The sequence below is a fragment of the Drosophila suzukii genome, chromosome 3 (genome assembly GCF_043229965.1).
Source record: "Drosophila suzukii chromosome 3, CBGP_Dsuzu_IsoJpt1.0, whole genome shotgun sequence".
In the NCBI taxonomy this organism is placed as follows: Eukaryota; Metazoa; Arthropoda; class Insecta; order Diptera; family Drosophilidae; genus Drosophila; species Drosophila suzukii.
The window spans coordinates 19174840-19189638 of record NC_092082.1 but is presented as its reverse complement, the minus strand read 5'-3'; the positions used below and the strand labels follow the sequence as shown (position 1 = coordinate 19189638).

Here is a 14799-nt window from a genome sequence, read left to right as displayed (position 1 = left end):
CGAAATTGGAGAGTGGGATTATCCCAGGTCTGTAATTGGGAAATACCGAACGGAATAATCCGATGGCAAAAAACATTTGGTCATAGGCTTTATCTGGTTAGCTAAGGCCCCGAAATCTATAGGTTCATCTTTAAAGCCTACTTTATACACAGTATATAAACATATGTTGTTTAATTAAAGAAATAATACAATTTCCTTCAGACTTTAAAGACAAAAATTTTACTTCGTTTAAAAAAGTTATAAAAAGTTCACAGAAACTTCAACTTCAAGGTAGCGTATTAACTAGCACAGAGAAAATTCTGACGTTCTCATCTGAGTTGAAAATGTTCTTAAAAATAGAACGACATTTTTGAGGTTAAAAATGATTATATTTTTTCTCGAAACAAGTTAAATTTGCGGTATTTAATTGTTAAATAAACTCAATTTATCTTTTCTCTTCTCACCGTTTCGTTCTAATATTGAGAACATTAATACCAAATTGTACTTACACGGCCTTTGAGAACAAATGTTCTCAATTCAAGAACAATGTTCTTGAATATTTCTCTCTGTGTATAAATTCACAACATGTTAATTGACTTCAGTTCGCAGAAGCTTTGAGAAATGCAGCTTTAGGCCATTTTGAAAAATTCACAACGTATAAAAAGATCAGACAAATTGGAAAAGGAAATATTTAAAAAATCGTAGTAGGCTATGAAGATCAAAATAATGATTGTTTTTGGAACCCGTTCAATCAATTAATATATGTGTATAACCTTTCCAGGGACAATAATAAGGATTTTTCAAAAAACATAAAAGCAAAACATTAATTTAATTATAATGACATTGCTGATGGGCAGTCGAAAAAACCTTATTGATAATTACCACCCAGCCAACCTCCCGGCAAATAAATCTATAAAATATTTCGAAAATAATCAAGCAAAAAGCAATGAAAAGCCGCAACCATGTTGATTACAAACCTTCAACGCGTTGCGAACACAAAAATCCAATCGTTACCCCAATATCAATATCACTGACCAGCAAACAACCGCAATGTAACACATTTTCCCCGCACATTTTTCCTTTGAGTGGTTGGTTCAAATGTCCCGCTGCTGGCAACAATTGTTTGCCAAAAACATTTAGGCCTTTATTTGAAAATTACACATAAACATATTGGAAAGGCCACTGATGATGTAAAGGATGTGGGATTCGGGAAATAAGAGTATAGAATTCCGGGTCCAACTGCGAGATGTGACCTTACTTTAAAAATAAAGTGGGGACTGACGAAATTGTAACATAACTCAATTTAAAATGTTTAAACCAAAACCTGACTATAAATTAAAATGTATTTTTGTTTGATCTTAACTATATTATTGTCCATTTATCCATTCCATTAACATAATTTCCATATTAAATTATATTTTTTTATAGGCTTTGCAACTAACTTTAACACGAATTCAATTTTTTTATCAATAAATTAATTAAAGTTTTGATAATCATACCTAGAAGTCGGTCATTAAATGACACCTGTTTAGGAATGCTTTCTAGAAGTTTAAACTTTATTGAGACTTATCTTTAAAAACATAGAGTATTCACACTTCTCATAGCCAATCCTAGATTTAATTCCCACTCAGTTGATTTTATTTCGCTGGAATTGCGAAACACATATTTGCCGATGCATTTTGGAAACATCATTAAGCCGAAAATTGTTGTGCGGAGTGCAACGGCCTATGAAGAGTTGGCCCTTATCCCCAACGCATTGCCCTCGATGAATGGACGATGCCAATGAATTTTCATGAATGCAGTCAAGTCTATAAAAATTAATGCATTGCAGTTGGCTGCAGTCGCTGTTTGGCCGCTCTTCAGGCGCCGACTGCATTTTAAATATGAGTTAAAAAGCCTGGAAAATGCCTCCCATCCGAACTACAAATAAAAAGCAGGAGAATCGGTATACGACCTTATCAAATGGTCATTTCTGTTTGCATTTAATTAAAAATCAACCCAAAAGTAAAGCGCCGAGTCACGTGTCCTGGCCGGCAGGCGCGATAAATCACGCTAAAACAGAACAGAAAGTGCCCGAGTAATTTATCATTGTCATCAGGACGTTCCAGGACTCAAAGGGTGACAGAATCGGGTGCAGGACAGAGATCGAAAGGATTAACACTTTAAATTGCCTAGTTAAACAAAAGGATAATGTCCAGGCTGCTTAATACCCGATGTTCTCTGGCAATGTTTGCTTTGCTGCCGAAGACTCCCCACATTTTCCATTTAATTGCCGAAATCCAAACTGGACACAGGCGAAGCACAAAGCTTTTGTATTTACATAGTTTAGGAAATGGTATGGGGATTGCTGGAAAAGAGAAAAAAATTATTGTCACTAACTTTAACAATTTAAACAAAATACATAGCTCATGGTATCATTGATTATAGTTAAAAAATCATTAAAACATGTATACATTTTATGTAAATTGCACCCGATTAAAAAATGTTCAGTCATAAAATGCTCTTCAATTTAAGATTCTGAGGCAGTCTTTTTTAAGTGGACTTGTTTAATCATAAGTTACCTTAGCAACGCACCAAGTAATCAAATATTTTTCTCAGTGCTTCTAATAAGGATTCGGGTTGGGGCAAAGTTCACTAAATTGCATTTCGTCACGCAATTAGTGGTTCATTTGCTGCCTGACTGAGCCTCCTTGGAAGATCCTTCGAATCTGTTTGCTCAAAGCTCCTTCGCCCCTCTATTTGCGCTGTGAGGCGGTGTGGGAATGTGTGAGGTTGGCCAAAACTTAATTTCATCTTATTACGATGCAGAAATTTTGCAATTTCCGCAAGGTCCACTCGTAAGCCTGGTCAATTGCGTCTCGGCCCCAGCCCCATTGCCCTTTTGCCATCAATGTCTTGCAACGGAAATGGAAAATTTGTGTGGCAATGACTTTGGTTTATTAGTTTATCGGGATGTCCAACCTTGCAATTACGTCTGTTGGACCACAAAATTATGTTGAGATGGGAAATACAAACATTTCTTTAAAACTAAATGTTCATTATTTTAAGCTATCAATTAAATATGTTTTTACTTTCTTGAAGAAAAAATCAAAGAAAATCTTATAATAATCGCAAGTAAGAATACAATAGTGTCCGAAAATGTTTAATAGCTTCCCAATTTGTATTTATTCTCCTTAATTTGTCTCAATTTTTTGTATGGACATTTTTAATGTGTCATTAAATGCCATATAAATTATTATATTGCGCCTCAATTCTTTGTTGAAAAATTACTCTAGGAAAATTCCTTTAATTTTCCCAGCTTCTGGCCAGTTTGAAAATATTTTACGACTAACATGCAATTTTCCATTGAGTAATACCTAATTTTTGTGGAATTTTATTGCAAAAATTTTGATGCGCCCATTCGGGAAGGCGATCCTAAGTAGCCCTTTCTACTCCTCCCCTGAATTTTTTATGACCACAAACCAGAGTCAAAACAGAGCAAAACAACAGAGGAGGAAGCATTAAAAAAGCTAATTTAATTAAAAGAAAATGCAATGAAAAATGCCATTCAGACAGGAGGGAGTGTGGGCAAAGGACTGCATTGTCCTGTGCGTGCTGCCTGGCAATTTGGCCGATTTTTTATGACACTCCGAACTGAACCGAGTTGAACTGCAGGCAAAAGTGCAACGGAGACGGTGACGAGAAGCAGCATTCTCCTTGGCGCGATTTTATGCACATTTATCATAATTTCACACGCAGCCAAGGATACCAAGGAGGAGAATGGATTGGCATGGGATGGGTTCGGTATCTGTTTCGGTTTCGGTTGCACACATAAAAAATAATCGCAGGGCTGACGGGGTTTTTAGGACAGTGCTGAAGGGGCGTGGAAATTGCATTTTGCCTTTTACGAGCAATGACATTTATGACAGTTTCCCTTCGCGCAAAAAAAGAAAGATACAGCAAGGAAAAATGAAACAGAGAAATGAAAAAACAGTAACAATGATAACCCATTAAAACTATTCGTAAACACACCTTTCCTGAAAACTCCTGCTGAGACATATGCAGATCCTTTATCCTTCGCTCCACACGTCAGCAAGGCAACAAAGTTTGACTGGCGTTATTAATATTAATGTAGCTAACGGGAAAGGCTACAAAATAAATAAAAAGGAAAATGGCTGAAAACCAATGAATAAACTCCAAGTTAAGGCATGCGAATAGGATGTGCCCTATAAAGTGTGCTAATAATTTTGAAATTCTCTATCTGAAATTATAATTATAAAGTTTATATAGTTTTTTTGGGATTAAAAATAATAATGGTTACAATTCCTTAGGGTTAAATATTTAAATAACCCTTTTAAAAAAATAAGAAAAATATTTCGTTTATTATGAAATGGTTCCATAACACCATGCAAATAATATAAGGGAAGTTATTCGAGAGGTATATACTTACTTTAAAATATAATACAATAAATTCATTATATTGTTAATACCCTATAAATTTATTGGTATGGTTCCCGCCCAAAACCTTGGATGGTATTATTAGAGACACGTTTTCCGATTGAGTATTAAATAAATAAATAAATATTTTGAAATATAATTTAATAAATTATTTGTCTGAACTCCATACCCTGGAATCTAGGGGGTATGTTTCCCGGCCAAATGACTTCCCTCTGAGCTTTGGGCCATAAAAATCCAAAATAATAAAATTACTTTTTATTTACTTTCGGCGCTGGGCCGAAATCTTGGAAGGTATTATCCGAGACACGTTTTCCGGTAATTGAAGTGTTTGTTGTTGTTCCCGTTCCTGTTTTCCCTTAGCTGTTGTTGTTGTCTCCGGCAGCTGCTCTCCTTGATGTCCTTTGTCCTTGGCTCATAATTCTACTTGTGACAAATCAACGCCCTCTTGTAGCTGACTTCCTGCTGGTTATGTGTAGTTTTTTGTTGCTACTCCTCGAGTATCCTTGGCTTTCCTGTAGTCCTGGCTATTACTGTTATCAAGAGTGATTTCGCTTTTTTATTTCCTTCGAGTATTGCCAGCGATTTCCGTTTTTTCGCTCTTCTCCTCACCCGCCAATAATTTCATCTCATTTCATTCTTTGTCATAAAAATGGTCAACATTACCCAGAAATGTCGCCGAAGCATTTGATGCATGCAATATGCAGAAAGTTTCCTATTTCAATAAAAAGCAAGAAACGCCGTCGAATTGTGGATATAAATCTATAAAAATCTCAGCATTTAATATCGTAAAAATATCATCCCTGAGGTCCTTGGAGGAGAGAGAAGGATGTGGAGGAAATAAAGTTTCTTCATTTTTCTGGTTTTGGTTTTAGTTGCTCTATCGCGAAGACAACAGCTGGCGATGTTGCAACATTGTCGCAGGTCTAAAGTTTAAGAAAACAAAGTGGGAAAAGTTAAAAAAATCATTAGAACATAAATATAGTCTTTAAGGAACAAGTGTATCCTTGGAAACTACTCAGAATTATATATGTTATATCTTGGGAGAGCAAGTCTTGCTTGGTTAGTAAATAGTATCTTAAATATTTTTTTAAGGATCCATTTTCTTGTTCGCAAAGTAGAAAAGGTACGGAAATTTTGACTTACAAACGAGCAAACGACTCTTAGTGTAAGAACATTTTAAGTAATATCCATCAAAACAATGAGTCTCAATTAGCACTTACATAAAATCCAATTATCTACGCTTACTTAACTTCAACTTTTATTTTCAGAACCCAAGAAGTTAAGTGAATTTCTCAAGAAAATGCATGCGAAATGAGGGAAAGGTTTTTGGGGGTTGTTGGTTGAGCCTAGACAGACTCATAAAGGTGACAATCAAACCGCAGATTTTATTAGCTGACATATTTATGAATATTATTAACATTTCGTTTGGTAAACATTAACAGCGAGTAAATGCAAACAGGAAAATGCGCAAAAATGAAAATGCTTTTGGATTGGCCAGGATCCGGATTCTGGATTCTGGATACCGGATCCCGATCCCGAATGCGAATGCGAATTTCCAAGGGTGCGCGCCTCCGTGGCTCATTAATTTTTATACGCGGTGCGTGTGTGTTGCATTGCAATAAAAACATATTTTATTAGTTGACGAAGAGCCAGAGGCTGAATTCGGAGCCACCACCAAACCTCTGACGACTGCCTGTCAGCATAAATTCATTATTTATGGTGCAATCAATGGAGCTGGAGCTGCCGAGCGTATGTCGAGCCCATCAAACTCGTCAGTTTGCATCGGAGTCATCATCGCAGTCATTTTCCGAGCTGATCTGCGTCTGCCACAGAGCGGAAGTTTGTTTATTTTATAGTTTCTGACGCCCGTCGTTTGCCTCCTGAAGGCGCGAAAATTTGTCCTTCCCGTTACCTCGCATGCGGGTATTTTCATTTTGAGAAAAACTTACCACGTGGTACAACATTTTATAAAAATATATACAAATTTCATTATTTTCTTAATTTTATTTAAAATATTCGGAAGGATTTAGAGTCCAAGACACTTCTTTGAAATAAAACTTGAAGAGGTGGTCCGGTTTTTGGTTAAATATTTGCCTATATGTATATATTATTTTTTTTTTATTCCAAATATATTAAATAGTACAAAATAGTTACCTTTTAGGGTATTTCGTTATTCGATCTTTTAAAGCCTTTAGAATTTTAGCAAACAATTTGCGGCACGACGGGTTGTCCTTTTTGACAGTTATGTGTCTAAGATTCTTTCGGGCAAATTTGAATGCATTCTGGTTGTGGAGACGGGGTATATTTTGATAGAGGGTGTGGCCGGGCATTACCATAACTCACTTGGCATCGGGATAATTTGCCTTTCGAGAACTATTAGCTCGTAATCTCGGGTTCAAGCTGCAAACAAAAAAAAAACTAATTAAAATGTTCGCCCGGCTTGATGAATGGCCTGGGACTTCCTATAGCAGTCAGATATCCTGATAGGGAATCCACCCTGTAATTAATACGATTTGAGTGAATGTGTTCCATCATCATCATCAACATCATCTTGCGTGATTTGCTTCACCACCGTTCACGGCATATCCTGACGGCAAAAGGCGGTCACGCATCGTCTTCTTGTCATAATTTTTCTTATTTCGCTTTTCGGTCAAATATCCTATTAAATATTCAAGCGAATCTGGAGGATGTCAGCTCGGGCCTTCCTCTTAATGACATTTCAATAATTAATGAACTTTCCCTGCTTTCTTTTTTCGCCGCCCGACTCGTTTCCTGGCTCGTGTGCGTGTCCTTTCGCCTGGACTTTTCGACTCCGACTATCTGACTAGATACGTATCATCAATCAAAGTATATTTTTAAATGTTTCGTTTTTTTCGGGGAGCTCCTGCTGTCGCGGCTTATAAATGATGTTTTTGTTGAGCACTTTTTCCTCTTTTGATTACATTTTTGGGGGCGCTTCTTTGCGTTGATATTTTTCCAGAGGTTACATTTTGATAATTTCGAGCATTTAATCCAATTTCCTTTTCGTACAATTTTCCTCCATTTGCACAACTGTCATAATAGTCGAGGTGAAATTTCGGTGGAGTTTTCCAATTGATTACACGACACCCACACGCACACGCCTTTGGCTAATCCTCGGGCCAGGACCCAGGCTCTCATAATTCCATTGCAGGAGCATTTCTACTTTGCTGCACATAAAGTCCCAGCTAATGACATTAGGCTGCCTGCCATTAGTTTCTGACTGATTCGATTTGAACTGATTTTATATTATTTCAGCACTTGCCTGACAAAAAAGATGAGAGGGGAGCTAAAAGAAAGAACCACAAAAATGACAAGAAAAAATGTTTAATTTTTAAAACATTCAGTTTTTTTTGAACGGTTTTTGTGTTCTAAATCTAAGATACTATTTTCCATTTATATAAATTACCCAGTACACTAATTTATAGTCTTTAAATTGTTGCTAAAATAAGTTTAAGGAACTGATAATATATTTTAAAAAATATTTTATTATTAAATTTCTATTATTTTTTTTGTATTAAAAAAAAATTTTCTAAACCCCATTTTAAAACATTTTTTTACATTCCATATTGGATACGTATCCAAACTATATGATTTGCAGATTTTAAAACACTTGGCAACCCTGAACTATTAATTCCCCCTCTTACCACTTCAAGACGATTTCCGAAAAGGCAACCCGAATTCAGACAGTTTAATTTTCGTGTTTTATTTTAGGGATTTGCCTTTGGACCTTTTTTGAGTCTTCATTTATTTCTGCACGAGCGTTCGCAGATCGCTCTTATTGTCTTTTTACCTGTTGTCTGGCTATTCTATACAAACCAATTCCTTTTTGGAAAAAAGAATAGAACAAAAATTGGCCAACAGGCCAGACAATTATGTGGAAGGTATCCAACCAACCGAACCAACCGATAAAGATCAGTCAAGGTTAGGGCCCAAAACACAAAAAAAGGGATACTCCTCTTGACCGAAAATAGTTCTTGGAAATTTATGGATAAAGTTTTGTTTTGATTCGAGTTCACTTAACTCTAAGCGGTCTTCCCCTCTTTCTCGCAATATTAGAAACACTTTCCGAACTAATTAACAGCGGAGAACTGAGCGAGAAGTTTCGGAGGAATTTCCTGCCAGGGATTAAATGCTTTCTGTCTGTGATTTTTACAGCTTTCGCTTACAAATCGCTCGACATTTGGCGCAGCTTCAACATAATCATAAACTTGTGTTAATTATTTTTCATATGCCAATCCCTTTCCCGTGGGCCAAACTTTTATCTGTTTAACGTTAATTAGTTTTGTTTGCCAAAGTGAAATTTCTCATTTCTTTTTGCGCGAGCTTTGCAAACTTTTATGAACTTTTTTCGGGCAATCAAAGTGAATTGAACTGCAGGATGTGCAAGGATATGGCAGCTGCATAAGTGCAAAAGTTTAATTAAAACTCCTGGCCGCGCTCGCGGAACCCAGTCATATCCTCTGAGCTGATGACGAGACCCTCAAGGATTGCACATTGATTTTTTTCGTCCAATCTGCCGCTTGCAAAAATTAACTTAAAGATGCAAATTGTTTTGTTAGCACCTAATTTTTTGACATTATCGAGGGGGAGAGGATGTCAAGACCGCCGGAGGGCGAGCTCCCTGTCTTCGGTGCCAAGTTTCTGCATCGAAAAATCTTGGAAAATATTTTTGTATTTCCTTTTTGCATAATTGAATTTTCTTTGTGTGTTTCCCTGCTGCCGCTTGTTGAACAATGTTGTCGGAGTGGCTGAAAAGTTTTTCTCAGAGTGGAAAAGTTATGCTAGAAGAGCTCATTCTCATTCATTCTTTAAGTTTTCACATTCCCAGAAATTGAGCATTGCATTTTTGGGCAGCGAGGCAATGGGAATTTATCCCACATTTATAAATATTAAAAAATGTTCCTGTGAGATTAATATAAATATATCGGTTTATTTAAACATTCACATTAAACCTTCCTATTAAGTCTCGTTCCTAAGATGAACCATAAATATTCTGTAATTCAGTATAGATTCATCATAAGATGGCGGAGTCCCGAGCCAATGAATTTTTGTTTGAGACTGAGGTCTGCGAACCGTCTGAGATATTGTCAGTATACTTCCGCAATTATTTTGTTTTTAAAATTTATAAGAGCAAAATTTAAGAAAAACTTAACTTTTTGAGTTGTTTTTGAACATGTTGCTTATTTGACACAGAAAAAGTAGTAACTTAAGTTAACAGTTTAATTTATTTTTATTTTTAGGCCTATCGAACGGTAATCTATTTCTTTAAAGTTAAGAAAAGGTTTATGTGAGCATCGAAAAGTATTCTATCATTTTAAACCTAATAATAATATTAGATTTTATTAAATAATATTAAAAATAGTAACAATCTTGGTATTCTACTCCCTTTTTTTCTGTTAATGAAAGCATCATTTGGAATTATGAACTTACATGATTTTTAAAACCGCAAGATCTCAATTCAAACAAAATTTGTTTTAATATTTCTCTCCATGCAAGAGAACAAGTAAAATCCGTCTACGACCTTCAATATTTTCGTTCCTCATAGACTCATTCAAAGTTATTGGCGGACGTTGAACAAGAATTTTATTTTGATCTAAGCAACACTTCTGTGATAGATCCTTCATAGATCCTTTTTTGTCATCCATAGCCAAAACGACCGAAATTGTTTAGGCCTTTTTAAAATTTGTAAAAAAAACAAGATCGTTTTCTGATTTATATATTAATGTCAGGAAGTAATTATTTTTTCCACATCGAGTAATAAAAATATATTAGATCAAATTTCAAAATTTTTTAGAAACTTAATTTTGTTATTTCCAGGAATACCGCAAAGCCTGTAGTTTATGTAACATATATTGTTTATAAGACTTTTAGGTGCACCCAAATATTATAAAAAAGTAAAAAAAGTTTGCGGGAATTGAAAAAGTTATCTTGATACACATTGGTCAGGTATTTCTAGTGTTAATTAATATTTAAAGTGCTAGCATATATCTTATTTAAACATGCAAATAGTTTAAAATTAGTCGAAGTCCTTATATTTTATTAGATTGATGTCTACATTCCAGTGCAGTGCTCTTAGCATTTTTGTCATAAGTGCTCGGCATTCGGTATTTTAAAAAGTATTTTTGAACTTATAGCACAGAGCAAATTCCGTCGGAAAGCACCTAAGATGAATGGAAAATCATTTATAAAACGTCAATTTTCAAATACGAAATTTTTGTTGTCGTTTTTTTTTTTTGTGTTTAAGAAACCCGTCGGAAATCGGAAGAAGAAACTTGATTGATCCGAAAATTGAAATGCGATTTTCTAGAAAGTTCCTTCTTGCCGTCGGTGAAATGAATTTTTAAAATCACGAAATCGCTCTTTTACGTCATTATCTAGAGCTTTCTTCTTTTTCCTGTGAATAAGCTGAAAAATTACACACCATCAATAAATGAAAAATCAGAGTGTTGTTTTATTTTCGCAATTTTTGTTTTATTGATCTTTTTGTTTGACAAAAAATTGATGCAATTTTTAGCCATCTACGATTCATTCTCTTTCTTTTCTGGGTTTTGCTCTTAAGAAAAACTTAGAAAAACTTTGCTTACAAAAGAACTTACGAACTATTACAGTGGTAATTCATTTAAATAGGCTTTAAGTGTAAATTATTTCTAAAGAAATTACATTTTTGTTTTCAAAAAATGACCATACAAAATTGGGGATTTTATAAAAGATTTTTAAGTATTTTTGTTTAAAAAATTTCCTTCTTTTTTTTGTATAGAAACAAAACCATTATCACAATCGCTTTGATGAGTAAACTAAAAGTGGGTGGGTGTTGGGCCTGTATCCTTGACTGCTGTAGAAATCGAATGCCGTCGGCTGTAGAGTGATGACTGTGTTTTGGGCTGTCTCATGCTTGTTTCCTTTGTACTCTGGATTTTGGACTGGACTATTGGATCTCCCCCGTAGTAGTTAGTTACTCGTAGTTCTCACTGCGATGGCTTGCGATATTTGCCGGACTTTCTGCCGGTCTTCGGAAGACATGGGCTGTACTGCCGCAGGGTTTCCAGTACGACGGTGGCCAGGAATCTCCACTGGGACTCTCGCAGGCGGAGGATCTGCTGCTCCTTCTGCTCCGCCTCCCGCAGCAAAGTCGCCTGATCGGGTATGAAAAATGCCACTGCCATTGTGGGTTTATCTTTATCGCTGGACTCGGAATTACACAATTGCCGGTGACTCAATGACTTTCTCTTCGGCACAATGAATATTTATCGGGTTAGTTCTTTGTTGCTGGCACACACACGTTGCTTTCGTATTTTCGAGTTCGTTCACTTCGTTCTGGTTTCTCTCTGTCAGATATTCAGATTCAGATACTTTCGAGATGCGTTCGCTGCGCTGGTTGGTTTCCAACTGAATATATTGAGTACTGCTCCGAGGCTATTTATACCTGGTTCTCTCCAGCCGTCTTATTCTCTGTTTTTCTGGTGGTGGCTGCTCTCTTTTTGGCCATCGCTCGCTCTTCTGCTCTCCGGTTGGGGTTTTTTTGTTTTGGTATTTTTGTTGACATCGTCTTATTCGCAGCTCCCAAAAAAAAGTACTAATTTTTTGATGTGGGCGGGAGGCGGGGCCACCTTGCGCCTGTTGCCAAGCGTGTTTTTTATGTGGATGTGTTGTTGTTGTCAGGTTGTTGGCAGCGCCTTTGTTGTAACTGTGTGCGGCGAGAAGTACAGTTAGCATATTAATTGTATTAAATCGTCGAGGCATGACAAACGCTTTCCACCAAGGAGTTCGACGGAGAAAGAGATACGAAAGGGGCTTTGGGACTGAAGTATAAAGTGCCTCTAGAATAAATCGGTCTTATATGAGCTGTACCTCAATGGATTTTGACCAAACTTTAAAGTTCGGCTTTTAAGGACCAAATACAACATTCTACTAGATTTCATGTCGATATCTGAAAAATAAAATATTTTACCACAGATTGGGTCTACTATTTTTAAGCAATATTATATCCGACTTCACAAAACAATTTTATCAATAATGTATTTTTGAAAAATTAAAAAAATTTCTATACTTATTTACAGAAATTTATTAACCTCAAGTTTACAATTTCAGAATTATCAATGACCAATACCATTACTAAAAAATAAATTAAAAATTTTAAAAGATTTTTAAAGATTTTAACATATGTTCAGTTTAACATGCGGACGAGTAAAATACCCCTATTTAATGAGTCTTTATTCATATATCAACATAAGGTCAGCTCGAGAAATATTAAATATAAATGGACGTAATGCTTTTATGAAAACCTAGGCTATCTTTTACATTTATAAAAGAAATCAAATGAGATGTCAAGAATATATAAGTTTTAATGTTGATTAAAAATATATATTTATAAATTGAAAATGTTAAAACTGCTAAAATAAATCAACCCTTTATAAGCGTATTTAAAAGAGAGCGGTGTGGGAGCGTGTGGGAAGCAGAATCACATTGAAATATGGGCAAGTGGGCAAAGATGAGTCCCATTTCTTTTATTTTTCTCTCATTCTCTTCGACAAGCCCACCTGCCACAGCTAGATATATCATTCTTTATCAGCACCTCGCGGTCTACAAATGTTTACACAATCATCTGAAGCTTCCGAGTAAGAATTATGACAATCTCTCATAAATTATCGGTATATATGCCATATACAGTATATTGACAACAATGGGCTCGTCCCATCATTTTTTATTTTTCGTGTGCAATTTTATTTTCATTAGAGCGGAACGTGTCGGATATGATATGATATGATGTGAATGTTTTCCCTGGAAGTCATTTAATATAATACGCGAAAATTTCATTGCGGATTAAAGTATTATTAATTAGCCTTCTGTTGGTATGCAAACAATGAATTCCAACATTATATAGGAAGTTTTTATTTTTAATTATCATAAATCATTTACAATTTTCGTTATTACGGGTTCATATTATGTTCGTTGAGGTCCTTTTATGATCTTCCGTTCCGCGGTTTCTAAGACATTTTAAACTAATTTTAATAACTTGTTCTATGGTTTTTCGGTCTGGTTGTTACTTGCATATCAAATTCAATTGCAGCTTTCTCTTTTATGAGGAAAAACTTTTCATTATTCTTAGTCATAACTAAGTTGCATTATATGATATGATCAATTTTTGTTTTATTATTGAAAATCTATTTCATATTTTAATATATTTTTTCCCAAAATCCCTGCACAACTATAGACATTACTGGGCAATGTTTTACCCCATGATGTCTGGATGAGTTGCTAGTTCCATTTAAACTCCACCCACAATCCCGTGGCACTGTACCCACACAGACAAACAGCCGAATCTTACGGCGTGCGTCTCAAGTGTTTCCACTGTGATAGAGAATAGCCACCACTTTGGGGGATGTTCTGCGTCATCATCTATAGCGACTACCTCTCCAGCTCCGATGTCTAGGTCTATTGTTGAAGGAACTACTCTACTTTCCTTTGCCGTGCTCTCTCTCTTTCTTTCATTACGCCATTCCAGTCGCACAACAGCAGCATTTGCCTTCATAGTTTTTTTTTCATGGGTCTTTTCTTTCCGGGTTCGCGTCAACATATATAAATCCGGGAAGGTTGGGCGTGGCTTACTTCCTAACAGCGTTTTATGCTCCAGCGGGCAAAAAGAGGAAGCCAAAAAATGGGCATTTCCCTCTCTTTCACACGTTTTGGGGGACCAATGTGGTTCAAGTTGGAAATTTATGTTTTGGGTCTGCTTCGTTTTCTGGGGCGGAGTTTAGGTTGGGACCTTTTTTTTTTGGATGTAGCTGAATCATTGCCAAAGAGGGTGGAGCCTGAAAGGGTCTCAAGTTAACCGAAATATGGCCAACATTATCCCTTAAATGTGTGCCCTTTACCTTAACCTGCTGTAATTTGCGCATTAAGAATAATTGAGGCTCTCGAATGTTAATTAGTTCCATGATTAACCTCTTGAATACCATCAATAAAATCTTACTTCTGTTTTTCTTTCTCCAAGATAGACATCTAAATTTGGTAATTGCCCAATGAGGCGAAATATTTGAACTCAAAGATATATCTTGGTTTTTGTTTACTTTTGATTTTCTCAAAGGATTACATGACTTCGGTTCCTTGCCTCTTATGCGGGTTATTATTAATTCTTTCATTGAAATTATTCATGGCTCGATTGGGTTGCAACAAGTAAACACGAATTTCGACTTGTTTAGGAACCCATATATCATTTGCATATCTAATTGTCTAACTTTTAATTTAACTTGTGTCTTGTGGCATATTGAGTTTGTCAAATTGGATTACATTTCCCTCGATTGAGTTTTCAATCTGCATGTCAAATGACCCACATGATATTCATTCCTGGGAAGTGTGCCAATC

At 35.8% G+C, this 14799-nt stretch overlaps 1 protein-coding gene across 1 annotated transcript; it reads right to left on the bottom strand.

Annotated features, from left to right (window-relative positions):
• Positions 1 to 10881: 10881 nt before the first annotated feature.
• rpr (reaper) lies at positions 10882 to 11845 on the bottom strand. The gene has a single exon (XM_017084353.4). It carries the CDS (start codon positions 11598 to 11600, stop codon positions 11403 to 11405), a length of 198 nt encoding a protein of 65 aa, XP_016939842.3. The 5' UTR covers positions 11601 to 11845; the 3' UTR covers positions 10882 to 11402.
• Positions 11846 to 14799: the final 2954 nt, after the last annotated feature.